A 27,632-nucleotide genomic window follows, 5' to 3' on the forward strand; every position below is an offset into this window, starting at 1 on the left:
ATATATACGTACAAATGAATATACCAGCGCCATAAAATACTTGCGTGGTCTGAAAGTGGGTTTCTGAACCTTAACCACTGTTGACAGTTATTTCGCTTTGTTTTGATCCTCACTGGATGCCGTAGTCGAAAAAAAGATGGCGACCGCTGTGCTGGTTGGCCGTCCTGCGAGTGTCCTTCCAAAGATTACGAGTGAGTCGCGTCAAAATATTACTTCGTGTGTATCCGTGTGAGTTTGTCAATTTTAGGCACGATTCATACAACCGCTTCATATCGGCTCATACAGCGAACACGAGTGCGCGTTGAATGACCTTGTAAATCTTGGCTAACGCTACCTTGAAGCTAACGTTAGCTGTTTTGTTTCAGTAGCTGGCAGAAAATAAGGACACGACTCTCACTTTAAGTCTTGTGTCAAGAGCTACGAGGTTGCGCGAACTGTTGTATCGCTCAGTGTACGTTCTTGTACGCGAGGTGAGCTTTAATTGTATGATGATGTCAAGAGTTGTTAATTGTGTGTCTATGTCTCACTGTCTGCGATACAAATTTGCAGGGATCTTTACTTACTGAGTTTTTTTTTGCATACACGCCTTTAAAAATGTCCTTGAAAACTAATGGTGTCTGTCAGGCAGTTGTCCGCCTCTAGGCAATTATTCCCTCTTTATTACAATTAAATGAATCAAATCTTCGTAACAGCAGTTCATAGTTCATAACAGCATGCACGTAAGTAAAACAAATAACTCTAAGTTATATGATTAAAAAAAAAAAAAGCTAATGCCACTTAAATTGGACCCCATCATTTCCTATGTGCATATAATAGCTGGCATTTCAAGTGTGTTTGACCTATTTCCTAACAGAGGGTTGCTGCCCCCCTGCTGCATGTTCAGCCTCTTGCTTGAGTCCAGTTCAGCAGAGGAAGCTGCACCATGCTGTCATCCCCAAAGGGAAGGGAGGCCGTTCATCGAGCAGCGGCATCGCCGCTACCGTGTTCGGTGCTTCAGGGTTCCTGGGGCGATATGTTGTCAATCGTCTGGGTGAGTGAAGAGGGAAACAGGCTTTCACTTCCTTCACTGCAAATGTAACATAAGAAATTAAACATATAAACCAAATGTTGTTCGTACGTTGTACTAAATAGGAATCAAAACCTTAATGCCTTGTTGGACATTTCTGACAGTAGTACAGTAATGATTTGGTGTGTTATTGGTTTGCAGGTCGGATTGGCTCACAGATCATAGTCCCTCATCGCTGTGATCAGTATGACACTATGTATTTCAAGCCTATGGGGGACCTTGGACAAATCATTTTTATGGTGCGTAAGTTGCATGGGTGTCCAGTGACTTTCCGTGGAACCATGATAGTAGAATCCTCCTTGGGAGACCTCACATTGGGCCTCGTTTACTAACCCTGCATACGCACTAATTTATGCGTACGTACATATGTGTGATTCGTCAATATCTAACGTACTTGACTTTGTGGGTATTCGACTAATACATTTCTATAATACTAATAATAATAAGTATAAAACACAATAATAATAAAACGGTGTCAGACCATGCATTCTCACAAATAACAGATCAATGTTTGAAAAAAATAATAAACGCAAAACGTATCTTTTTCCCAATATACACAACGTATCGGAATTACAGTCATATATAAACACTAATAATAATGTAACAGTAGTAACTTAAATTGAGAATTTCTAATGAGTTGACTAATGTCCTAAATAAACATAATGGACACATCTCACATTTACCCTGATTCCGTTGAAGTGCTTGTCTGTGCTTATGTACGTTTTATGAGTGTATCCACCACACTGTCTGTCAATGGCTGTCACTCAAGAGCAGACCCGCAAGGGTACGCTGTACCCGGAAATGCTTCAAACGAGTACAAATATTCTTAGATAACAGTAAATGAGGCTCACTGACTTTATGTGTAATTCTGGTTCAGGAGTGGGATGCCAGAAACAAAGACTCCATTAAACGAGCTTTGGAGCACTCCAATGTAGTCATCAATCTTGTGGGAAGAGAGTGGGAAACAAGGTATTACCAGACCTGACAATATTCCCAGATAAGTAAGCATTAAATTCTGTAATGTATTATTTGCATCTTTGTGTGAAGGAACTACCGATTTGAGGATGTCTTTGTGAGCATCCCTCAGCAAATTGCCAAGGCAACCAGAGAGGCCGGCATCACGAAGTTCATCCACGTGTCTCACCTCAACGCTGACATCCGCAGCTCGTCCAAGTACCTGAGGAACAAGGTTGGAAAAATGCTTTGAGATAATGGCGTGTGCGTTTCCTGATGGGTCTATTGCAGGTGTACCAAACTCATTATTGTCACGGGCCACGTTGTAGTTATGGTTGCCCTAATAGAGATTGAGAGAAAACACTTTCACGAACAGCGGTTCGGTTCATGAATTTAGACTATGAGACCAGCTCCTGGTAGAATTTGTGTGATGAAGGTATCCAACATTTCGGGATCCTATCGTAGCTCTTCGCTTCAATACAAACAGAGGTAGTTGTGTATTTTATTTTAGGTATTTCGCTACACTCCTGAACAATAATTTAAATATGGTAATACTAGAGAGCAGTACAGAATGTGCAATTATTTCTGGATGAGAAAATGTGTTACTTTTGCCAAAATAGAGATGCTTTTTGAGTTTCGTTCTGATATTTAACATTTGGTTTTCCAGAGTGCGCAGTTCTTATCACTTTCCAAATATGTTATTTATGTGTGAGGATAATTATTAGATAAGAATATTTGTGGCAAGCTTTTTCAGACCGCATCAAATGATATGGAGGGGTGGGCTAAGTCCTGCTGATAGGCCTTGTAATCTACACCTTTGCTCGATTGTGTGTCTCAGGCTGTAGGAGAGACAACGGTGAGAGATGAGTTTCCCGATGCCATCATCATGAAGCCCTCGGAAATGTTTGGGCGTGAAGACAGATTCTTCAACTACTACGCAAGTATGAGTGAGATGCGCATCAAGAGCGTAGTGCAAATCAAAGCTTCCCTCACTATTATGTCATTCTTTCAGACATGCGTTGGTTTGGCAACGCCATCCCACTCATCAGCCGCGGGAAGAAAACTGTCAAGCAGCCGGTCCACGTAAGATGACTTTTTCACTTCCACACTCTGCTTTTATCTTGTTAGCTTCCTTTGGACTAAAGTCGTCCTCTTCATCAGGTTGTCGACGTGGCTAAGGCCATCGTCAGCGCAATCAAAGACCCCGATGCCAATGGCAAGACGTACGCTCTAGTTGGGTAGGTGACCTAAATTCATGCACTCACAGGACACATCATTAAGTACACCAGCACGGCCCAACAGGCTCCAAATACAAGATCTGTGTCAAAGATTGTCCCTTTACAAAGACAATAGGGTGTCCGTAAAGTCAGGACACATCGGCAGTTCAGAGCATTGTCAAGTTAGTGCGTTCCGTTGCAACCTCTGCATTACAAGTGTTTGAATTCATATTAACACGTTAAATGTTAATATTTCAATTGGATAAATGATAAAAATGCTTGCTGTGCCTTTAGGGACACTTTGCAGTATTTATTAAAAAAATATATGCATTACTGGGGTTGATGTAGTTTGCGTTCTTTTACACATTGTGTCAGCGCGGCCGGTTTGTTTTTGTCTTTATGTGCCCTGTGATTGGTTGGCAACCAATTCAGGGTGTACCCCATCTACTGCCCAAAGACAGTGATGATCGGCTTCTGGATAAGCAGATCGGATGGATGGACACCTTAGCAATATGAGCTTAACGTGTTTAGTGGCTTTATTTTTTTTTTCTTATTTTGAAGTCAAACTTGGACATCCAAGTGACATTGAAACGTAATGTAGCAATTTTCCGTTTGTTTTTTCTCCTTGTTGTGTAGTCCCAACCGGTACCTGCTCCACGACCTAGTGGAGTACATATACGGCGTTGCACACAGACCCTTTGTAACCTATCCACTCCCCCGGCCTCTCTTTCTGTAAGTGTTTAAAATTCATACACAAATGTGGTTGGTTTTCATTAGATACACTTCAAATTGAGAATCTTATGCTTACTCGTTTCAAAAGTCTTTATTTTCACAGGTGTTTGTATCCACATTCACACAGTTGATAGGAGTGATGATTCTCTTTTGAATGTTCCCCAAAAAGCCTCTTGAGGGCACCCCAAGCAAATGAATTGACACCTGAAGATCTGTCTGAATCTCTTCATGTGTTTCCATTTGTCCTTTCAGCCTGGTCGCTCAGTTTTTTGCAATGAACCCATTTGAGCCGTGGACAACGCCAGATAAAATAGAACGGGTACGAAAGAAGACTTTGTTAGATGTTCAAAGAAAGAATTACAGCTCTTACTGCAGTCCATTAAGAGTGTAGCTGGAAAATGTTTTTTTTTTTCCAGTTTCACTTAAGTGACATGAAATACCCAGGACTTCCTGGTCTAGAGGATCTTGGCATCAGTCCCGCCACCGTAGAGCAAAGGGCGATTGAGATTCTGCGTCGTCATCGCCGTTACCGTTTCCTGGAAGCTGACCTGGATGCAACCAAGCCAGCAAAGACTGTCAATTACTGAAGTACTGAAACAGTGTCTCAACTTCCCATCAGAATGCTTTAACTAAATTCATTATGTAAATAAAAAAATGCGTCTTAGACTTGAAGTGTCTTTGTTTGGTAATTTTATAATTCACATGGACACCTCCACCACCAATCTCATCCTGTCTTTACTTTGGGCGACAGCATTTATCAACTTCCCCTCTGCTATAAGGGACACTTGGATCTGGCCTGCTAATGAGCTGTGTTGCCCACCTCCAACATTCCATGAATTAACAAGAAATGGTGTTGACGTCATGGGCGGGGGAAATTCACGAAATGGGAACTTACAGTGTAGCCCTTTGAAAGGGCTATAATAGTTTTGGCAATTTAATCATAGTTTTTATTTAATTTTGAGTTATTTTTTAAATTGTGTTTTAGTTTTCAGGGTGTTGATGTTTTTTATTAGTTTTAGTTTTTTCAAAAACTCCTACTAGTTTTAGCTTAGTATTCCTTTTCATTTTTAAAAAGTGTTTTACACATGGTAAGTATTGTCATAATTCAACAAAAATCTGTCAAAACAATTTGATAAGTGCAGTGCATATATATAGATAAGAAAGACCATCACACAAGCAGCAACTCATTTCGGCAACAGCGTGGTCATTTTCACAGTGTGGTGGGCGGTCAACATCTACATCGCGGCAACCTGGCCGACCTGGTCTTCATGGTCACCCTGCCTCTGTGGGCGGTGTACACGGCCATGGGTGACCACTTTGGGGTGGCCTTGTGCAAGATTATCAGATACACGGATATCCTCAACATGTATGCCAGCGTCTTCCTCCTCACCTGTCGGAGCTACAACCACTACCTGGCTATTGTGCACTTCAAGAACCCAGCTGTGCATCTGTGGCCACGTGTATCTCCCTTGCTGCCGTAGACACTGTCAGGCCTTCTGGCCATGCCTCCCCTTGTCTTCCACACCACTTGGCACGTGCCAGTCAACAACCACACTTCTTGCACCATGGACTTCAGCTTGGTGTTTGGATCGCCAGCTTGAACTTGTCATTGTCCACCCTCGGGTTCCTGCAGTCTTTCTCATCTAAAAATCTGGCACGGCGACGTTAATCCTTTTGATATGTTGAAGTTGTCTCGGGTAGGGATGTTCACATGGATTTTGGTGCCAAATGATGAAAAAATACAATTAAAAAAATACAATAAATAAAATATAATGATTTCCAATGGATAGTTTTTAATCGGTCCCTTCAATGACTCAGAGCAAAACATGGTCAGAGCGGAGGGGGGCGTGGCCATATTCCTCAGTAAAAGTAGGCGTTTTTCAAGTGATCATTTATTTACTAATTTTGCCAAAATGAATGGATAGCAAAGAATGATAACTAATTTCAGTTTCCCGATCAACAAAACATTATATATTTGGGAGATCTTGGATCTTGTCCTCCTTGAAATTGTGCAAGTGCATTCAGAATTGCAGTGTAAGCGTCTCCAAAACATGGACAAATTTGTAGTCAATGCAAGTTTGCAACAGTTTGCCATGTTGGGTAAATGCATTTTTTTACATTATAAATAATCTGTAAAATAATGTAAATATCCTTATATACTATAAAGTTGTGCGTACTGTAATTTAAACCAAACGTTTTATCCAGCTATCGTTATTTGTTTATACTTACATTTTCACTGAGTAAAAGTGAAGAAAAGAGTAATAGTAAATGATGCAATGTATTTGCCATGTTTCAGTACGAAACAAATGCATTTTGTGTAGAGGGTGGTGTTGTGAATTGTGGGATGGGGGAGGGTTTACTTGGGCTGGATCTTCGCGGCTCAGAGAATTGTGTAAGAGTGGGCAGATCACACGAGCAACAACACACTCAACCACGAGCCCAAGACAGAAAAGCCATGGAGCCTCTCGACAGCCCTGACGAGAACTACAACTACGAGGAGATGGACAACGGCACCGTGTGCAACTATCCCCAGTGGACAGTGACCCCATTTTTCATTCCGGTGCTATACATGCTCGCCTTCATCTTGGGCCTGTTCGGCAACAGCGTGGTCCTTTTCACAGTGTGGCGGGCGCAGGGGAAGCGGCTGGCAGCCAACATCTATATCGGCAATCTGGCCCTGGCCGACCTGGCTTCCATGGTCACGCTGCCCTTGTGGGCAGTGGAGGAGGCCATGGAAGGACACTGGCCCTTCGGTGTGGCCCTGTGCAAGATCAGCAACTTTTTGATGATCTTCAACATGTATGCCAGCATCTTCCTCCTCACCTGCATGAGCTTCGACCGATACCGGGCCATCATCCACTCCCAACCCAGTACCCAGCTGCACATTCGCAGCCACATTTGTTTCTCCGTTGCCACCGCTTGGACGCTGTCGGGCATCCTGGCCATGCCCACCCTAGCCTTCCTAACGACTTGGCAGCCTCCGGGAGAGAACCGCACGCTTTGCACCCTGGACTTCAGCCTGGTAGCGACCAACAATCATCAGGAGAGGCTGTGGTTCGCTGGGTTGAACTTGCTGTTTTGCACTCTGGGGTTCCTGCTCCCCTTCCTGGTCATGATGGTGTGCTACGGGTTGATCGGATGGACCGTGATGCACCATTTCAACACTCGGCGCAAGGAGGACCAACGCAAGTGGCGACTCTTGAAGATCATCACCACCGTGGTTGTGGCCTTTGCCACATGCTGGACACCTTTCAATATGTTGAACTGTGCAGCATCCCTTTCTGAACTGGACTTGTACCATTTCAGCTGCACTTTCAAGCACTTTGAGCAACTGGTCTACCCATACGCCTACTTCTTGGCCTACACCAACAGTTGCCTCAACCCTTTCCTCTACGCCTTCTTCGACCTGCGTTTCAGGTCTCAGATCCTGGGCCTGCTTCACATCAAGAAGTCCCACAAGACATCCACCAAAGCCTAGTACACCTGGAGGACTCAGAGCTTGGTGCTTACTTCAAAATTCTTGACTTTCTGGCCTAGTGGCCTCAAGAGCTTCACCTGCATGTGACAAATAAAATAAAAAATAATTTTATAAATAAACAATTTTTTTTCCATTTTAGTTCTCTGGACCTTGCTTTGTATTGAATTAGTTTTTTTTTTTAATCCAATAATGCCCATGGTGTCATTATTCAAATAATATAAATATATTTAAAAAGTGCATATTTTCTGTTCAAATACATGGGTGGGACGGGAAGTGGCAGCCAGCCTTTGCAGCATCACCTCATATTGCGCAATCTGTCACAGAAAGCAGAACTTACACCGATCATCATCACGATAATCAGTGTTGTTCATATATTTTGGGCGATGGTAAACTGAACGCAGTGTATTTCTGACTAATGAATGTTTTGTTGAACATGCTCATTCCAGCATCCGTGAATGGTGCCATGTTTTGTTGGGCATTCAGGAGAAAACCTGGCTATTTATCTAGTAATTTATATATTTATCTGAATTATTGTTGTATTGCACTGGAGAGGGGAGCCCTCTAATCTCGTTGCACACTTGAGTACAATGACAAAAAAGGGATTTCTGATTCTGATTCTGATTCTAAACACAATGTAAATGAACATTCATATTTAGGGGGAATATTGCTTAATTTGACAACCCCATCCACCAAAAGCTGCACAGCCACATAAAAATAAAGCTTGGCAAAAAAGTGCACATGGCGGCAGAGCTGCCTTTTCCTATTCATAGGCCCCTAACCATCAAATATTTGACCCCTTTCCATTCTACGTTATAAAAAGCCGCACGTGCATCACTTGCGAAATTGGGAGCCACACGTAGTGTAAATGTGAACATTTGGTTTTTTTAGTGTGCCTTTGTTAGAGTTTTTGCAAAATCTCAAAAGAGATTGGCACTCTACTCTATTTTGCTGCTCCGTCCTCCCTCAGCGCACCCAACTGTCTTTGTCCCTCCGTCTTTATTCATAAAATAATCAATCTTGCCTCCATGTCTGTCCTTGCATGTTACCGGTCCGTCAGGATGCTGCATTAATAAAATTGTTAAAACAATCGTGAAATCCTGTGCTGAAGAGATGAATGAACTCCAGCTTGATAAATCATGTTGTCATGTTTACATCGATCTCTGTGTCACACCGCTTGACCATTTCACAGCCGGGACGGACTGCCCAGCTCTGATTTGTACATACATTAGCCGCTTAGGCCGAATAGCCACGAGTCTTCATGTTTTAAAATGGGATATCATCTATATTATAAACACCGGGAGACAATTTTTACTCCCCAAATAACACAGAACGCAGCTATCATTATAGAGCGTACCGGAAACTTTCTTAGACTGTTGTTGTCACACGAGGCAAATTCACAGATGAGTTCGAACCAAGTGTGGAGATTGCTGTACATGCACTAAATCACTTTGCTCAAATTAAACGCAACTTCTGCTTCTTCACTCAGCCACACATATAGCTTACATGTCTCTCTCTCTCTCTCTCTCACGCAACAGCATTACACATAGTTTGTTGCAGCCCTCCAGTCCTGGAGTTTGACACCTGTGCTTTCGTGGAGTAGTTGTTTTTCAGCCTACTTTGTGCTTCTACTTCTTATATTTTTACAAAAATACTTGCACTTTCTTCTCGTTACACAAACAAAATAAACCCTCATTACTATTTCATTTTGGATTATGTTCATTTTAGTTTATTATTTTTCAAAACACCAAACTGGTTAAATCACGTTACAGTAGCTATATGATTTTGATTATGATTGGATGAAATACAATACAATAAAATACAATTTTATTTTTATCGCGCATTTCACAACAGATGGGGCTGTAACAAAGCACTTTCCATATGGTGTAATATAAATTAGAAGGTATTAAGAACACAAATTAAAACACATAAAGACATTTATAATAGATACCAGAAGAACAGCAAAACAGCGACAGTCTCATGTTGTATAATATACAACATTCCGACACATCATTGATTTGTTAGTGACATAAATGAACAAATGAATAAGAACGTGACACACTCAAACTAATGCAGTGGAGATACATAACTTTGCCGGTAACCTGTTCAACTGTCCGTCTCCCAAACGAGAACCAGCAGTGAGGAAGTTTGTAGCCAGAAAAGCCAGACAACCATCTCTCCTGGTTGCACTTGGAGGAGTTATTCTAAAACAACTCTATTCAAATGTGCTGCAAACTTTGCAAACTGAAGTGCCACGCCTAATAGGTTTCAAAAACTTGCCGTCAAGCATCGACATCCAACTACAATTAAAGACCTGCTGACATATAAAGTGAAAAGGCAATATAATTCGTCTATGAATGGCAGGAAAACCTCATGGTGTCTGTCTGTTCCCTGTGACTTGCTGGCGACCAGTTTAGGGTGTCGTCCTCATTTCGCCCAAAGTCAGCAGGGAGAGGCTCCAGCACTCTCCGCGACCCTGCACAGGACACGCGGTGTTGAAGATGACACACGTAATGGAAGTATAAAGTTGGCACAGTCCTGAGTACTGTTCATATCCTCAAATTATTTTAAGACCTTCTTTGTAGTTCAGCTACATAAAAATAAAAATGTTGATTGATTTACTGATTATCAGCATCAAGTCCGTCAGAGAAAGCAATTAGCCACAAGATGGCGCCAAAGCAAAGCAGTTGGGACGAATGTCGCGTGAACCGTCGTTGGGGCTTAGTTGGAATTTTTTTTTTTCAAATTACACTAATCGGGCATTGATTTGAATCTGACACCATTGGCTGATTAAATATTTCCTTTTAAGAATAGATAGAAGCTAATGGAATTAATTAATTCGGTGATTTTTTTCCCCAGCCTATATACCCGTTTTGGCGCCCTCTGGAGTCCGTTGCGCCCTAAGCACGAGCCAGCCCTTGTTTAGTGTGTACCTGGACCATTCCTGTTCTTCCCAACTACCAAGTAAATTCACTCTAAAAAGGCTAAATTTGGTCCCAGTATACGGAGGAAAATTTGAGAGCAAAATATTCAGTGTAAATTTTACTCTGAGAATTTTACGAGCTTTGAGAGTAAAATGTCCTCTATAAAATTGACTGATGATGAACTGGGCCTATGCATAGGGCCCCGACTTCACCAAAGGGCCCCGATCTCACTAATACGCACGCACAACGTGCACTCCATTTATGGTAAACCAATTAATGACACTCCATCTCATTTTGCCGACTAGACATCAGCATCAACCACCAAATAGGGAAGGAAATAGATTACAATGACATCATAAATGACTTTGCAGTTGCAAGGCAAGAAGGACGTAATGCTGATCAACCACTTCTAATGAGGGAAGATTGGTCACTTTGTTGCCTAAAATATTAGTGTGATGTTTTATTTATTTATGGAGTTTTTATATTACCAGTCCTGGTTTTATGCTGCAGTTGAGTTACAACCACTTTATTGTTCTGCTTGACTTTTAGTGAATGTCTTATTTGATGGGTGCCTGATGTTACATTAAAACTTGTATATATTTACCATGTCTATTTTTTTGTTGTGAGTATGTGGTTATAAAATTGGTTTGGCACCAATGTGCTTAAAAAATTATGTATTTAATACATTGGTGGCAACAATAATAATACAACCCTGATGATGCATGGTATATTTGATGTGATACCACGAGGAAAGTAAGAAAAAAATATGTATGTAATTAGGCATAGGTACTCATTTAGGTAGTTTAATACTAATTTACCTCTGACATTTTCCTTGGGCTCTTTTATCATAAATGCATTAATTCTCACTCTTCTTATATGTTAATTGGGTTAAAATTGTTTGGTTAGTATATTGTTAATAATCATCACTCTATTGCATTGAATTGTAAATTCAATCACTGAACTCAACTGGACCAAATTACAATGCATGGAATTTTTTTCCGGGGTGTAGTCCTGACTTGATCTGCACAGTGGAAGCTGATTGTAAAGGCTCCAGTGGTGCTATTTTTGCAAACACAAAAAGTATAAATGAAGAGATTGCTGAAGTCACATCAACGTGATCGGCTTTAGAGTCATCAATCGTGGCACCGTGAGTGCTGCTGATCAGTTAGAGGGCCCACAAAGGAAATTTTGCCCCAAAAGACCAGGGCCGGCCATGCTGATGACCCCTGGTTGCTTAATTACTATTACTAGGAACTAATAAAAATTCCCAAAATAATTGTAAAAATTATAAATAATAAATAAATAACAAGATGTTTATCTTTATTGCAATTGAGTATAAAATGGTATCATTGTTCTTATATTATATTATTACCATATATTATTAGCATATATGTAACATTTTCATTTAGTGTTGTAGGCTTTCTGTCGATACTTTTCACATTTTTATATCACATTTGCATTCGCATTCACTTGTAAAGCGTCATTAAAAGAAATACATGAATAAAGACATGCTTGTGTAAAATTGTGGTTACTGTACTTTAAAGCAAAGCAGATTAGATTTTATCTAGATACCTGTATTCATTTAGTTATATTACACGTGAGTAAAAGTGAAGAAAAGAGCAAGAGTACAAAATTTGCCACATTTTAGCAAGTTTCAAATGAGTGGATGTGTTTCCACCAGAAGTGGGCGGTGTTGTTGTAAAGGAGGTGGGTGCATCCTGAGAGGCTTCACGCCATGGCCACAGCGTTGTGTCAGAGCAGGCAGATTACACAAACAGCAACATACTCCACCACGCGTGCAAGACAGAAGAGCCATGGAGCCGAGTGAGAGCCCTTACGAGTACTACGACTACAAGGAGATGGAGAACGACACTCTGTGCGACTACTCAGAGTGGGAGGCATCCCATTCGTTCATCACGGTGATCCTCATCCTCATCTTCATCTTGGGCCTGATCGGCAACAGCGTGGTTATTTTCATCGTGTGGCGGACGCAGGGGAAGCGGCGGGCGCCCCAAGTCTATATCGGCAACCTGGCCCTGGCCGATCTGGCCTTCACGGCCACGCTGCCGCTGTGGGCAGTGTACACGGCCATGGACAACCACTGGCCCTTCGGGGTGGTCCTGTGCAAGATCATCAGCTATGTGGATCTGCTCAGCATGTACGCCAGTGTCTTCCTCCTCACCTGCATGAGCTTCGATCGCTACCTGGCAATTGTGCATTCGCTGTCCAGAAGCCAGCTGTGCACTGGTGGCCACATGCGCGCCTCCCTCGCTGCCATCTGGACGCTGTCGGGTCTCCTGTCTGTTCCCGCCCTCATGTTCCGCACCACCCGGCACAACCCGAGCAGCAACCAAACCTTCTGTGCCCTGGACTTCAGCCTGGTTGTGACCAGTAGGCATCAAGAGAGGCTGTGGTACGCCGGGTTGAGCTTGTCATTGTCCACCCTGGGGTTCTTACTCCCCTTACTGGCCATGATGCTGTGCTACGGGTTGATCGGCTGTACCGTGATGCACCACTTCAACACAAGGCACAAGGAGGACCAACGCAAGTGGCGACTCTTGAAGATCATCATCACAGTGGTTGTGGTCTTTGCCACCTGCTGGATCCCCTACCACTTGGTGAGAAGTGCGGGTGCCCTCTCCGAACTTGACCTGTTACCGACTACCTGCACTTTCCAGCGCTTCCTGCTGCTGGCCTTCCCGTACACTGCCTGTCTGGCTTACATCAACAGCTGCCTCAACCCCTTCCTCTACGCCTTCTTAGACCTGCGTTTCAGGTCACAGTGCCTGTGTCAGCTTCACCTCAAAAAGTCCTGCAAGGCATCCACCAAGGTCTAAGTGTGCGCAGAGGACTCAATGAATGTGAGGTGCTTCCTTACAGATTCTTGACTCTGTGGCCTATTGACTGTTGGAGAATTTTCAGGACACCAAACATGAAATAGATTTTGTTGAAAGAAAGATCACGTGGCCAGGCGAGGCAGAGCCTGAATGTGACAAGTTAAAAAAAAAAAACACGTTAATAGATTTGTTTTCTTTACAGTGTTCCCTCACCACTTCAATGCTTCAGGTTTTGCAGCTTTTTCAAAAATATTCATTAAGAAAATAAATAAATAAATCGACAGCCATATTGTGGAAAGACGTGTTGTTTGAAAGAGAGGAGTTGACTCGGGGGCTTTGTACGCACCCATGGGCACTTATAAAAGATGCGTGATCAACCAATGAGAGCGCCGGATTTATCCCGTGAGCTGATTGGCAGCGATGACCCGGCATCTTCACTTGTGGCATCTCGACAGTCCCATCCACGTTAATAAACGAACGGAATTTTTGAAAAACGTTTTGTTCAAAAACTCATAACGTTATTCAAATGCGCAGTTCAGTTAGTCGGAGTGGAGCCAGATAAGTGGGTAATAAAAAGCTGAGTTCAGGGGTGCGGGAGATGGGCGAGCTCAGCCACCCCACAAGCACAGAACATCGGCAATAATATGTCAAAGTTTTTGTTCATTTTATCCTAAAATTGGCTTATGTAACTAGAATTCCATGTTGCATTTTATCCAAAGATCCTTGTTGATGTCATTGTGCAAAGCAAAAGTTATGCCATGATTAGTTTTGGCGACAGTACTTCTTTTTTGTAGGTTTAAAAGTGCATTAATTCACCAGGACTACGTTCGGCTAAAATGCATCCAAGGATTCTGTTTAAAGTAAGCCAATTTTTGGAAGAAAATAATTTAACGTGTTTCTTAGCTAACATTCCATCGTAATTGTCCGCTGCCGGGATATATATATATATATACATATATATATATATATATATACATATATACATATATATATAAAACTACCTGTATACAGACATATTGTACTGTTCTGTCACAATATTAATTATGTATGCATAATTACATTAGCAATATGTTGTATGTAAGTCTGTATCATCTATGCTGTCATATCTGATCATTTTCCAGTATATGTGCTACTTCAGTGACTTCCGTTAACACTCAGGAAATGGACAAAGCGCTTACTTTGTGGTTATGGCAATGATGTTGAGCAAGCATACCTGACTTTGTTGGACTCCTTAAGCAAGCTAAAAAAATGTCAAAAAGCCAGTAAAATATATATATATATATATATATATATATATATATATATATATATATATATATATATATGTCTGTGTAAATCGTTTGACAAGGCTGCAGTTCTGAATAAATACAAAACACTGCAACTGTATGGGTGTGGGATCAATCACATTTAGTCGGCTATCACATGAAGCTGTGCTCAACATTGAGACAAGCATCTGTTTCATGAACCCAAATACAGCACAAAGTAACAAGACGGGTTTACGTTTGTCTAGATTTCTTGAACGAGGCCGTTATCTTACTGTGACCTTTCTCTTGCTTTCATTTGGCTTCCTTTCTCTGTGACACCCTTGGCACATATATTAGCTGATTTCAGTTAAGGCCATGGGGTCACACAATGTCACATAAACTGGGCAGAGTTGCCTCCCTTGTGGGCGGGCAGTCAGGAGTTGAAGAGTCGTAGTCACAGGGGAAGGTGTTCGACTTTCTTCTGCAATCTGACTGAATAAGGCTCCACGGCTGTGTCTCGATCTTCCCGGATTTCATTAAATCGTTCGCTGAGAATATGCTGTGTTCTGGTTACTAGTTACCATAAGCATCGCGAGAATTAAGAAAGAACCGGGCAAAGGTTAGAACCTCGGAACCTTTCAACTGGTTGACATGTTATACAAAACAAAACAGAGACAATGACGCTATGTTCCATGGTTTCGCACTTCTACTCAGGTATGAAAAAAATGGGTGGCATGTTAACTGTGGTCTTTCACTGCCACCTAATGACCTTAGTGAGTACTTTTCATCGTATGCAATAAAATCAAAATATAAGACAAGAGTTGGATTAACATTGTAAATAAAATGACAACACTCGCAAAACTCAACATTAATGAAAACACACTGGTGTGATAAAGTGGGCATCACATGTGCAAATGGACTAATAACCTTTTGTGGAATATTTTGCCGACCACCATAATGACCACTGTCTCCATTTGTCTTAAAATTGATATAGCTGATAAATTTTGACTTAAAACTTGCCAGAGTGTGCAGAAAACTGAAACTTGAAGTGTGTGTGTGTGGGGGGGGGCATTTGAGGTGTCGGCCCTTTCTGCCCAAAGTCACGTGGACTCGTAGAATCAAACTATGTTTAAACACACTGGAAGGTCACAACATCATCAGACGGTTTCTTGTTACCACAATTGCTATTCCAATCGAGAAGGGGAAATCATTGTTGGGGGCATTATATCTCACAAATACAACCTAAGTCTTGGTTGAACTGAAACACCCCAACCCTGCTGGTCTGTCAGCTGCCAATGCGAGAGCAGAAACTTCTGAACTGGGACGTCAACAGGTAGGCTACCTCATAAATTGCGCCATTTAAATGCCAATTTCACTGCTGCTGCTTTCTCATACAATGTTACTTTATTTCCAACACTTACCAGGGGAGGGAAATAAAAAACAAAGCAACTAAGAGATGTTTCACGACCGGTCACAGAGAAAATTCAGACGATGTTCTCACCTTTGACTGCTTTTCTGATTCTACTGTAGTTAATCGGCATTCAATCAGTATTTGCATATCAATGTTTGGATTCAGAATAAGTCGCCCAATCATGTTGAGAGAATTATAATGAGGTTTTGAGACTTACAAAAAGGGTCAAGTTATGATACAGAAATGCTTTGGTAACACCAGGAGATCCAAGAATACATTTCATAACAGCAGCTGGATGTTAAAATAAAAAAATACAAAAAATTCAATGTAACAAAACGCAGACTTTGAGTAATTGTGGATGTTGATTTCAGAATCTTTGTATTTATTTTTTTCATCAATATGTCGATGAGGGGTGAGGACTGCTATTTAATAGATATATTATTTATCGTTTGCCTACGTTTTCATAAGGCTCCGTCCCTCACGACATATACTTGTACAAGTTTCAATTTTTATGATCCCATCGAAACGAATGTAATAATGTAATTTTTACTATTCAAAACAAAACAAAAAAGTCATAGAGTTTAAAGAACAGGACGTTTTGGTTTGTTGGAATAATATAGACTGCTACAGGTGGTATTACAGTTTACAAGTGTGTCGGAGAACTACCGGAAATAGCCGACTTGTTCCGAAGAACTACGAAGCTTTGTTTTAGCAACCCGAGTGTTTCGCCCAACTACCACTGGGAGAAAAATGCGCATATCTTTTCCACGATAAATATTTTCCACTCGGCCGTGCGTGACCATGATGAACAACTTTGAATTGTTATCGGAAGGCCTGTCGAATGTCAAAGTGCAGAGACGTCGAGATATTGAGGCTCGAAGACGAGCGAGGGTGTTTGACGAGAAACTGCGGAGCATCGGAGTAAGGTGTTTGTGTTGCACACGTTCTTTGTCGTTCAATTGTATTATAATAATGATAATAATATTAATTTAGGTTGACAAGGAATTTCTTGACAAGCAAGTGGCTGAGAAGATGGAAAGGAAAAAGGCAGAAAAGGAAGAACGAGATGCGTATGGTGAGTAAAAAAAACGCTTTTACGACTCCCGAAATAAAAAAGGCGTACATAGGCAAATATAAAAACCAAACTGATTTATTTTTCAATTTAATTTATTTCTGCAGTTTCAATGAAAAAAGTGAAATTTATTAATTATATAAATGAAAACGTTATACAAAAGTACAGACACATGGGAAAGTACTTCAGTTCCTATAATTTTTACAGTGTGAAGATAATCTAATATATATAATATACACACACATATATATATATGAATATATATATATATATATATATATATATACATATATATAGACATGTATATATATATATATATATACGTATATATATACATATATATATATACATATATATATATATATACATATATATATATGTATATATACATATATACATGTATATATATATATATATATGTATATATATATATGTATATATACATATATACATATATATATATATATATATACATATACATATATACATATACATATATATACATATACATATATATATATACACATATACATATTTACATATACATATATACATATACATATATATATATAGTTATACACATATGCATATATACATATACACATATATATATATATACATATACATATATACATATATATACATATACATATACACATATGCATACATATATACATATACACATATACATATATATATATACATATACACATATACATATATATATATACATATACACATGTATATATACATATATATATATATATATATATATACACATATACATATATATATATATATATATATATATATATATATGTGTTTGAGGGGAAATTAGTTTTTAAGTCTCCAACATTTATATGAAATATAATCATGCTTTCTTCCAACGGTCCTCCAAGAGACTTACTGTACTTCATTTATGCAAATATATGTTGGAATGATAGAACGATATTCATTATTTGGTAGTATGATGGGCTTTGTAGATTAAATATTTTCGGCATTTTTGATCTAGTTCCCCTATTTGAATCTAATCATAATTAACAATGCCAGCAAGGCAAAGTACATACTAGTGCTTAGCACATCTTTCATAAAGTTCTGACGTTCTGGGTCAGAATGTTGACTCTGGTCCTCAAACCCGGAATCTCCCCATGCTTATGCAAGTTTTCGCCAGGTGCTCCAGCTTCCTAACACATTCCAAAAGCATGTATGTTAGTTTAATTGATTAAAGACTCAAAATTGACCAGAGGTGTTAATGAGTGTCCCGCTGTGATTCAGTGGCAGTGCTAGACTTTTTTCCTTGGGGTGGCCAAAGGTACCTCAGAGTGTCTGTGAATCAAAAATTTGGAAACACATCAGCAAGCAGCATCCATTTTTATATGGATCCGATTGACACGCACACACACAGTTACTGTATTCCGAGTTACTGACACACGGTTCCTCACTCATTTCAACTGTATTAATTGAGAGTCACTGATGGTGTAGTGGTACACTCGCCTGAGTTGTGTGCGGGCAGCGTGGGTTCAGTTCCCACTCAGTGACGGTGTCTATGTCTGCCCTGTGACTGGCTGGCGACCAGTTCAGGTTGTAGTGCGCCTTTGGCCCGTAGTCAGCTGGGATAGGCCCCCGCGACCCTGTACAGGATAAGCGGTGCGGAAAATGACATGACATTAATTCATTTAATTTTTTGAATGATTGTTCAGTCAGACGTCTCTTACACTCATGCCTGGGTTCCTTCCGCCTGTTTTGATAAAGCAAGTTTTGAAAAGGTAAATTATTTGAGGTGAAAAACAAAAACAACTGTTACATGTTTGAAATATCTTCTGTTGTGCCAGCACCTTCACATAGTAGAATTTTACACTAAATATGTTACTCTCCAATTTTACTCTGTTTACGCTGTCTTTTTAGAGTAAAATGTGCTCTCCAAAAATTACTGTGTAGTGCAAACCGACATAACAATGAATGTGCTGCAAGTCTTGCAGCACATGGTTTGCCATGATGCCAATTATCTGGAGCGGCACCTGGGGGTTCCAGTGCCACCCAGAACCTTCTGGTTCCATCAGGGACCCAGTCCGGGATGTACTCTGCTTCGCGACTAGAGTGAGTTGGGATAGGCTCCAGCTCACGCACTTGTACGATGATGAGGACAAACTACTGAAAATAGATGAATAGGAATCATACTTTGGTAGAATGTTTGACGAAGCAATTCGGTGTTCCCCAAAGATGCTGTTATGCTGGACAACATAAAACAAGCTTCCCTTCTGCATACACAACAACTGAAGGTCAAAAATGACATTGAGAAGGCCATCGTGGACTACCACTATCAGCACCAGCAGCTTCGAGACGGGCAGGAGTTGGTCACAGAGGCGCCGATGACAATGTTGTCCGGTCTGCTCGGAGAGGACCCAGACAGCAGGAGAAGAGTGCAGAGGCAGAGGGAGCAGCTCCGAAGTTGGCTCATCCAGCAGCAGGATGAGAAGGGCGCAGAAAAACACAGACAGAATATGGAGAGTAGGTTTTAATCACATTCAAACACAAACACACCTGAGCTCACTAAAATTGTTATCTGGGTCCTCAGAACTGCAGGATGACCAAAGTCGAGTGGAAATGGACAATGAAGCTCTGCAGCTCCAGAACAAAGAGCTGGAGAGGAGAAAAGCAGCAGCGGTTGCGACTAAAGAGTGGAATCTGATCACAGTGAGCCATGCCTCGAGTCTTACAATGTGATTGACACAGCACATTGATGCACTACACTGAGAAAAAAAAGTGAAGTCGCACAAGGTATATGCTAGAACTTGTAACACACTTACTTCAAAGTCCATCTAAGAATGGCTTCTCCGAAATGCAATGACAGGTAATGTGATTATATGTAAGTAGGTTGTGCCTTGTATTTGTATTGTGTAAATACGGTAGCTATCTCAGGTTTTTTTTGTGATGTATCCTACATTTTGGATCCTAGAAAGCAAGTATGTCCAAAAAAATTTTTTTGTCACGGGCCACTCCGTAGTAATAGTTTCTCGCAGAGGGTCATTTTGACATTTTTGAAAGCGTCATTATTTTTTACAAACAATATATGTAGGAAATCGATGGATAAGCTTTGAAATAAAAATTCAAGATAAATGGTTTAACTTTTATTCAAATTAATTTGAAAAGGGGCTTGGTAACAGAAATACTCGCAATACCTTCATAGTTAAAGTAAAGACAGTTTACAAATTTGGTAAAGAAATGGTGCAAATATTGCAGGAATTGGGCCTGATTGAAGAAAACAAGGTGGCCATCAGTGCAGTCTTTGCCCACATGCCGCTGTTCATCAATTTGCTGGTATCGAAAGAGGTGCATTACGAAACCTTTTGAGTTTCCTCAATGGTGGTGTGCTGAGGATGATGGAGCAGTTGACCTTTTGCGCAAGCTCAGTATGTGAGGACCTGTTCATCATTATTTATAGCTTTAACTTTGTTACAGAAACGACTAGTTATACAAATGCAGAAGCTGGAATGTTTCTATGCTGTTAGATGGCCAAAACAGAAGAAAGGCATTGTCAAGAGCATAATCAGAAAGATATCCAGCAGCATGGTCAGCACACAGGCATGATGGGAGCCCCTGGCCTTCCTCCCAGCATGGATAGGAAACCAACTCCTGAGAGCTTGATGCAAATCTCTCAATTTCACAAGCATCAAATTGAAGAGAAAATGGTAACAGCCGCACATTTACACCAAAGTCAATCATCATCGCTAATTTAAGTGTGAAAATTATTGCTTGACTTGAAATGGGCATGGATTGTAGAGGGCGGACCGAGAGAAGAAAAAAGAAGAGCTGCGACACGATGGCGTCCGTCTGGACTCAGCTCGTACAGCTGTGCTCTTGGAGAGACAGCAGGCCCGACACAGGAAGCAGCTTCGGCGACATATGGACACCACCAACAAACAGCTGGCTGCAGCACAGGAAAAAAGGTACAACACACACACAAAACAAAGCTGTTTGTTCTCTTAGGAATGCGTCATAAGTCATGTTTCTGTATTAAGGAAAGAGGACATTGCGAGGGGAGACATTGATGAGCGATTCTTCTCCCAATTCAACACCTGCAGCTGCTGATGACAATGATGAGGATCCAAAGCTGAGTTATTTGTGTGCTCCAAAATAAAAGACTGCAAATTAATAAATACAAATACCTTCTTTTTAAATATGCAATGTTTTAGTGGCAGTTTTTTTTGTCAAATGTCACAATCAATGCAACAACACTGCGCTTACAGAAACAGGACAATTTGAAAACAAGAAGCAGCAGAGTTTCCTGAGCTACATCATACAACATATTTGAATCATTCACTTAATAAAGCACAAGCAGAGCACGCATACAGGCAGACGCGCACACACACACACACACACATCACCCACAATTAAAACATTTGTATCCTACTTTCGAGGTCTTGGGAACCTCTTAAATAAAAATCTCTGTCTACATATTGCCGAAACAAAGGGAAGTGCAATAATCTCAAAAGGGAAGGCCATAATTAGACCATTATAGCCAATCTGAATCCAGAAAAGACAGAATGAGTACACTGCAAACAAACGTCTGAAGATTAGATTTTTTTTGAGGGGGGGCTAGTTTTCCAGTAAAAAACATTTTTTGTGACCCGAGTGCATATAAAACGTTTAAAAAAATAGCGAGTGTAGTCTGTAAGGTGATAGCAGGGGACTGCATGCCACTGTTACAAAGTGCAAATTCAATAAAAAAAAAACAACAACAAGATAAGGTGCCTTTTGTCCATTCACAAACGTGTGAACAGCAAAGTCCCACATTCCTGCTCAGAGCACAGCAGCAAAATTGAAGAGTCTCTTCAAAGGAACCATGCTGGGATAAGAACAAAAAAATTTGCCATGACCACACTCCTGTTTCTGGAAAGCATTGTCAGAGACAAACTTGTCCCATTTCCTCTGCCATAAATCCAAAGCTTTGTTCCGCAATTCCGGGCTAAGCGAGCTGTAGCTGGAAGAAAACAATGGTGACATGTCAGCGGGCGAGCCCGGGCACACAGTTCGCTTCACATGGGTGACACTCACAGAATAGAGTTGATGGCAAGTTGCTTGAGAGTGCCCACGTGGGATCGATTACCCCCGAAGCCCACAAAGGCCTCGTAAAAATCATAGGAAAGACCGGAGGAACCGAACATTGCCGGGTCGTCGGAACTGATTACAATTGGGTGGTTCTGGGACATCAGCACCGCCGCCGGGTGATTTCGGAGGTCGTCTACCAGCTTCAACACCTGCTCCAGGACAAGAATTTCATCACAAAAATATAACCAGAGACTTTCTGAAACTGGGTTGTAAAATATTGAGATGGAAAACATAGCATGGTAAATATCTCAATTGATTTAGTAGTAGAAGTTTTTGGAGACTCATTAAAAATATTTTTAACATTTTCACAAGGGCAATTTCTACCATGAAAGTGATTTGGTTTGTTAATGCACTGTTCTAATTTATTGGATGATTTTTTTTGTATTGTAAAAGACAAGCTGCAGGAGTGGTTGCCAGTCAATTGCAGACCACAGATGGAGGGATATTTTCAGCAAAACTGAAAGTGTTCTACTTAAAATATTCCCCCATCTTAATTTTCGCCCGAATTTTCTGAAACGATTTTCCACTCTTTTTCAATGCTAATCCCAGTGCAATAAACGTCGTGTAAATTCTACCTTGACAAAGACAATTACAGAGCAAATTAATTTTAAATGATAGTTATTGTGCTGATAGTTGGCAGTGGTTGTGGAAGTGCACTTGGCATGCGATGTTAAAAAAACTCCAAACAATAAAACATAATCCCACAAAATACAACCACAATAATAAACAAAAATAAAGCAACCATATAAAAGTTGTATGAAAACACATTCTTTTAAAAAGAGTTTTCTACTTTTGTTTTACCCAATCACAACAGCATGAATACTGAATGACGTCAATGAATATATCCTTTGTAAAACAGAATGGTTTCCGCAAGACCACGTCTACCTGGTTGGATATGGGACACACTTCCACAGCCACGCCTCTCTTCCTGGACAGTTCTCGAGCCAAAGGATGGCGAATCAGAGCAAAGCCGTGGCCGATGCGTGAAGTATTAAACAAAATAGCGTCCAACAAGTTCTGGTCCACGTCGGTGCCCTCCAGATCTATGATAATGTAGTGCAGAGAAGTATTGGAAATTGGATTCTACTTTTTCCAATTCTTAACCCAATCTGTTTCACTGGAAGCAGCTTGAGCGCTTACTCGTCTCTCCAGCGTGGAAGTAGTAGGGAAGTGTCACGCCCATCTCTCCCGGTAGCGATAAGGCATCTCGAAAATACCAAAGTGGCTTTCCGTCATCTTCGCGACCTACCTGCGCACAGGACGTGTATACTCAAACTCAAAATATAGCTTGCTATCATCACTACATACAATAAGAAGAAATGGCCAAGTGTGGAGCAAGTGTATTGTAGTTCTTTAAAATTAACACAAACTAAAAATAAATCAATTACAGCTCCAGTGAAGCATATCAATTCAAGCAGTTGATTTCCAAACGATACTTTTATCAAGTGTCAACTTGACTAAGTTTGTACATTGAAACCTCCAAAGTTCCTTCTGTGATGCTTTGATTGTTGACATTGACTCAAAACAAAGTTTCAATAGGGGACCGTCAAGTGAAATAGTTAATTAGTTAAGTGAACATTAATGTGTTACCACCAAAACCTTGATTTGTTTTATAGTCTATGTTTTAAGAAACATTTAACAACAGATAATGTAAAATTATGCAAACTCTATGATACAACTAAATTGGAGTAAAACGACTTCGCCTTAGAAGATTAATTGTATTGCTGCTTATAGTCCGGCGTACTAGTTGTTTTTATTTTAGAAGAACATTATTCTACAAAACAAATGCCCTTGTTTTTGTGCCTTATTTAATTGTATTTATTGTATTGTTTTAACATTGTTATATGTTTGTTTCTGAATGATGTTAAATTGTCTCATGTTGCACTTTTGTATTTATGTACAGCTGCATGTTTTAAATGCGAGTGTTTTTAAGGTTTGGTTTTTTTTTATTACTGTAAATGAAATTGAGTTGAGAAAATGTTGAAATATTTGTGGTGCGTTTTGGGGCTTTGGACCTATACCTCATCTCATAAAACATTAGGAATGCATTGGCGCCATCTTGTGGCATCTTTGAGCAAAGGAACTATTTGGGAAGTGAGTTTCTCACCAAGTCAAATCCCACCATCAAGTCTGGGAAGTCTCTTTGTAGCTTTATTGCCTTCTCCACTAACCCCTTCAACACGGATGCATCTATCATCCTTGAAACACACCCCACGATTAATGTTCACTTCCTGCATCATTATTGTTAAAAGGCAGGATTCCAAGGCGCACCTGTTGACAACGAAGATGAATCTGCTTCCAAAGAAATCCGGGTGGTCTGCTATGAATTGCCTGGTGACATCCCCGTAGGTTTTCAGAGCCCATGCCGAGTCATGAACGCTGCCGTCCAACTCGTATGCCTGAGTGCAGTCAACAATGCTCTCGGAAAATGGCAAAACCAAAAAAGTCCCAAAAAGTTCTGTAAAGTCATGAAAACATACCTGCAACAGCAAAGCGCGTACTTCCACATACATGACGTTATCCTTGTAGAATTGGCCGAGGCTGTGGTAGTAATAGTCTCGGAACACAGGAGCATATGTGAGCAGACCCATCACAGCCATGAAGTTCAGCTCAAACTTCTCCCAAACCACAACCTGGTCAGGATACAAGTCCTCATGATCGCCCTCAGTGAAGAGTGTCAAGTTGGACAGGATGCTGGAAACACAAAGCTGATATATAGTATGCGATGTACTGTATACTGGTTGGCAATTGTACCACATTATCCATCAATCCATTTTCCATACAGCTAATTCTGTTCAAGGACACACACGTTGACAGTCACTGAAAGGGAGCCGTGTGTAATATTTTAGATATCTCAGTCACAATACATGAGAAAGAGTATATCTTAAGCACTGATTTTTTTTCTAAAATCATGAACCAACTAACTACATACTACAGAAACATATTGCTGCCACACAGGAAAAAAAAAAGGTAAATATGTTTTGACGTGATACATTTCTCATTAACACGTGAGGAATCTGAAATGATCGCATGATCAGTTTCACATTTGATCTCATTCACTGTGATTCACGGGTATAGAAGCCAAAATAAGCTTCACCGATGCGGCTTCGCTGATTATTTTGCAGTGCTTTTTTTTAGTGAATCCTGATTGGCTCAGGGGTGTAAACTGTTGTCTAGAAGAGAAAAAAGTTACGTTTTTTTTGTAAGAAAACGTTAATACTTACATTTTGGGCCTGAAAAGAGGTGTTATTTTGTGTGCCATTCTGCAGTACAATATTATATTGTAAAATAACAGTAAAAAATAAAACTGACTACTTCGCGGGTTATTTTTGGAACGTATCCCCCGCGATAAACAATGGGAAAACTGTACATGGTAATATCAGAGGGGTAGTGTCGATCCAATGTTTCTTTTCTTTTTTTGGGGGGGTTAGTTAATGAACTCTGAAAGCTGAAAATGAAGCAAAAATGGAGGAGTAATGCAACAATTACACTTTTTTATCATTCTCTGCAAGTGGCCAAAACTACATAGACTGTCACAAACAAATGATTCCTTAATTTGTGAGAGGAAATGGTCCAATTTTGAATAAGAAAATTCCTCCAGACTTTTCTAACAGATCTGATTTCAGACAGACGGACGTGAAGCTCATAAACTCAAACATGGTTTAATTTACACACCTCAAAAACATCCCCCAACACGTTCAGCAAACATTCTAATCCTTGGAAATGATCAGAGATCTCTTAATTATTTATTAATTTATTTTTAAATCATTTGTATCCATATAAACCTATTTCTGTCGCTTGTCTTGGTCAAGGTCACAGGTGAGTTTGGAGTGAGAGGCCCAGTCGCCAGTCACTCACAGGACAGTGAGAGCACAGACTAGGTGTGTCAGAAAACTTTGATGACTAGTGTCAGAAAAATACACACTGCCGTCTAAGTATAGTTCAAATCCAAACTAGTTACCCCCTTTAAAAAAAGCCATTTGTCCAATGCACTTTTCCCAGCATTTATGAACTCCTGAAAAGATTCTTCTAAAGCTTTACCCATCCCAAATCTTGGTATCGTCCACATATTCCAAACATGTACCCTTTATGACTTCCTTGAGCTTGGGAATGCAGAAAAACATCTCAGCAGTTCAGCGAATAGGGACGTTGCTACAGCACCTCCATGATAGAACTGAATAAATAAATCAGTTCAGTGTTTTCTATGGCACTTGTCCTCGTTGGGTACTTAATGATATTCCATAAAACCTCACCTGTTGTCTAGATCTGTGACATTGACAAGTTTGTCTCTGAGTGTTTCCATCAGGATCCATGGAGAGCAGTTAGGCACACTCTTGGGCTGCCCTGATGAGAAGATGAAGTTGACCGACCGTTTGTCTGTGACGCACATGTAGCAGTTTGGCCGATACGTCACATTCTTCACGAGCCACTCGGGGTCCCCCATGCCGAGGTCATGGACATGCAAGGCTCCACCTGAAACGAATTCACAATTACAGGTATAAATCAGTGATTCCCAACCAAAAGCACATCAGTCATCATCTTCCAAAAATATTTGTTTACTGAAAATAATGCATCTTTGTTCATCTATCCACCAGATGAGATCAAATATGTGCCTTGGCCCAGTGAAGGTTAGGAAACACTGGATTAAATGACTAACCTTTGGGCATTTTCTGCAGCAGGTGAAAGATGGGGCTGCGCTCGATTAAGGGTTTGGCCTGAAAGAAGTGCATGGCAGGAGGGAAATTGGCTTTGGCCATCTCATCCTGCTTCATTTGGTTCAGCCGAGCATCCAAAAGCTTCTCCAGGTCTGTTAGCACCATTTGCCCCCCTGTCTGTTGGGAGGCCTCCAGCTCAATGAGAGCCTGCCTCCTCTTGGGGTCCGGCATGGACAGGACACCTGCTGCATGCCAAAGCAGCAGATAGGCGACCGCCGCCAGAGGGCGCTCTAATACAACCGCCATCGTCCACTGGCAAACCTCAGAAAAGTGAGGACCTTAAACACAAAGGATCATTTATTTAAACTCTTTACCCGTCCCTGTGGATTAAAAAAAATAATAGTTCTTTTCGTTTAACGCATTATCTAATTCGTGTATTAGGGCTGATACAGCGAATAAAATGAGTGCCTTCATGTCGAAGCATCCGTCCTACGTAAATCGTAACTTTGCGTCGACGGGATTTCATACACAAAACAATACAATACAACTTTAATGATTATAGTGGGATAATATGTTAGCAAAAGCCTTCAAAATGAACGCGATATCAAAAGGTTAGTACATAAAGGATATTATAAGCGAAGACGTAAAGGGAAAACAAAGGATCGGCGGAGTCGACGCCAACTGATACCCCCGCAATGTGAATTATTAAACATAACGAATTACCTTAAAACCGCAGCGCCACCAAATCAACACTGACGAGCAGACGCCGTGTAAGTCTGTAGACAAGGTTTCTTGTCGACCCAGACGAGTGGTCCTGTCAGAATCAGCTCCGTGAAACTAAGAAAACCCCGCCCCTTCCAACATGATTGGCTCATGTGTCACGTAAACAAAATTCTTCCCTAGAAATATGGAACGGGGAAATACAAATGTACAGCT

General features: G+C 40.6%; 5 protein-coding genes across 6 annotated transcripts; 4 read left to right on the plus strand and 1 right to left on the minus strand.

Moving 5' to 3' along the window:
• Positions 1-58: 58 nt before the first annotated feature.
• ndufa9a (NADH:ubiquinone oxidoreductase subunit A9a) lies at positions 59-4,641 on the plus strand. The gene is made up of 11 exons (XM_088299631.1): positions 59-191; positions 854-1,030; positions 1,208-1,305; positions 1,944-2,035; positions 2,114-2,255; positions 2,859-2,961; positions 3,033-3,103; positions 3,182-3,258; positions 3,874-3,969; positions 4,222-4,288; positions 4,386-4,641. The coding sequence occupies exons 1-11, from the start codon at positions 137-139 to the stop codon at positions 4,554-4,556; spliced, it is 1,149 nt and encodes a 382-aa protein (XP_088155757.1). The 5' UTR covers positions 59-136; the 3' UTR covers positions 4,557-4,641.
• A 1,750-nt stretch (positions 4,642-6,391) lies between these two features.
• Positions 6,392-8,428, plus strand: LOC148335310 (apelin receptor A-like). The gene has a single exon (XM_088298843.1). The coding sequence runs from the start codon at positions 6,425-6,427 to the stop codon at positions 7,445-7,447; it is 1,023 nt and encodes a 340-aa protein (XP_088154969.1). The 5' UTR covers positions 6,392-6,424; the 3' UTR covers positions 7,448-8,428.
• A 3,721-nt stretch (positions 8,429-12,149) lies between these two features.
• Positions 12,150-13,205, plus strand: LOC148335311 (apelin receptor B-like). The gene has a single exon (XM_088298904.1). It carries the CDS (start codon positions 12,183-12,185, stop codon positions 13,203-13,205), a length of 1,023 nt encoding a protein of 340 aa, XP_088155030.1. The 5' UTR covers positions 12,150-12,182.
• A 3,362-nt stretch (positions 13,206-16,567) lies between these two features.
• On the plus strand, positions 16,568-21,071 carry ribc2 (RIB43A domain with coiled-coils 2). Its single transcript, XM_088299530.1, has 7 exons — positions 16,568-16,781; positions 16,854-16,935; positions 19,153-19,440; positions 19,508-19,626; positions 20,442-20,621; positions 20,713-20,879; positions 20,952-21,071. Exons 1-7 carry the CDS (start codon positions 16,662-16,664, stop codon positions 21,019-21,021), a joined length of 1,026 nt encoding a protein of 341 aa, XP_088155656.1. The 5' UTR covers positions 16,568-16,661; the 3' UTR covers positions 21,022-21,071.
• Positions 21,072-21,099: 28 nt separating this feature from the next.
• ada2a (adenosine deaminase 2a) lies at positions 21,100-27,558 on the minus strand. 2 transcript variants are annotated; one of them, XM_088299529.1, is made up of 10 exons: positions 27,420-27,558; positions 26,699-27,034; positions 26,295-26,514; positions 24,522-24,735; positions 24,313-24,440; positions 24,149-24,239; positions 23,182-23,290; positions 22,927-23,084; positions 21,988-22,190; positions 21,100-21,913 (listed from the first exon to the last, which is right to left on the minus strand). In XM_088299529.1, exons 2-10 carry the CDS (start codon positions 27,000-27,002, stop codon positions 21,733-21,735), a joined length of 1,608 nt encoding a protein of 535 aa, XP_088155655.1. In that variant the 5' UTR covers positions 27,003-27,034; positions 27,420-27,558; the 3' UTR covers positions 21,100-21,732. The 2 variants fall into 2 exon arrangements, with proteins under 2 accessions (XP_088155655.1, XP_088155653.1); XM_088299527.1 differs by having other exon boundaries at positions 24,313-24,735.
• Between the last annotated feature and the right edge of the window lie 74 nt (positions 27,559-27,632).

Source organism: Idiotropiscis lumnitzeri, chromosome 6 (assembly GCF_059441095.1).
Source record: "Idiotropiscis lumnitzeri isolate Australia: NSW breed Sydney's pygmy pipehorse chromosome 6, RoL_Ilum_1.0, whole genome shotgun sequence".
NCBI lineage: Eukaryota > Metazoa > Chordata > Actinopteri > Syngnathiformes > Syngnathidae > Idiotropiscis > Idiotropiscis lumnitzeri.

Coding starts and splice junctions, on each gene's coding strand:
- ada2a (XM_088299527.1), bottom strand. CDS start 27,002: ATGGCGGTTGTATTAGAGCGCCCTCTGGCGGCGGTCGCCTATCTGCTG. Junction 24,736..26,294: donor GTCACAGATCTAGACAACAG/GTGAGGTTTTAT, acceptor TTGTGTTTCCAG/CATCCTGTCCAACTTGACAC. Junction 24,240..24,312: donor TTCATCTTCGTTGTCAACAG/GTGCGCCTTGGA, acceptor GTGTGTTTCAAG/GATGATAGATGCATCCGTGT.
- LOC148335311 (XM_088298904.1), top strand. CDS start 12,183: ATGGAGCCGAGTGAGAGCCCTTACGAGTACTACGACTACAAGGAGATG.
- ndufa9a (XM_088299631.1), top strand. CDS start 137: ATGGCGACCGCTGTGCTGGTTGGCCGTCCTGCGAGTGTCCTTCCAAAG. Junction 3,104..3,181: donor CTGTCAAGCAGCCGGTCCAC/GTAAGATGACTT, acceptor CCTCTTCATCAG/GTTGTCGACGTGGCTAAGGC. Junction 3,970..4,221: donor CTCCCCCGGCCTCTCTTTCT/GTAAGTGTTTAA, acceptor TTGTCCTTTCAG/CCTGGTCGCTCAGTTTTTTG.
- LOC148335310 (XM_088298843.1), top strand. CDS start 6,425: ATGGAGCCTCTCGACAGCCCTGACGAGAACTACAACTACGAGGAGATG.
- ribc2 (XM_088299530.1), top strand. CDS start 16,662: ATGATGAACAACTTTGAATTGTTATCGGAAGGCCTGTCGAATGTCAAA. Junction 19,441..19,507: donor ACACAGACAGAATATGGAGA/GTAGGTTTTAAT, acceptor CTGGGTCCTCAG/AACTGCAGGATGACCAAAGT. Junction 20,880..20,951: donor GCTGCAGCACAGGAAAAAAG/GTACAACACACA, acceptor TTCTGTATTAAG/GAAAGAGGACATTGCGAGGG.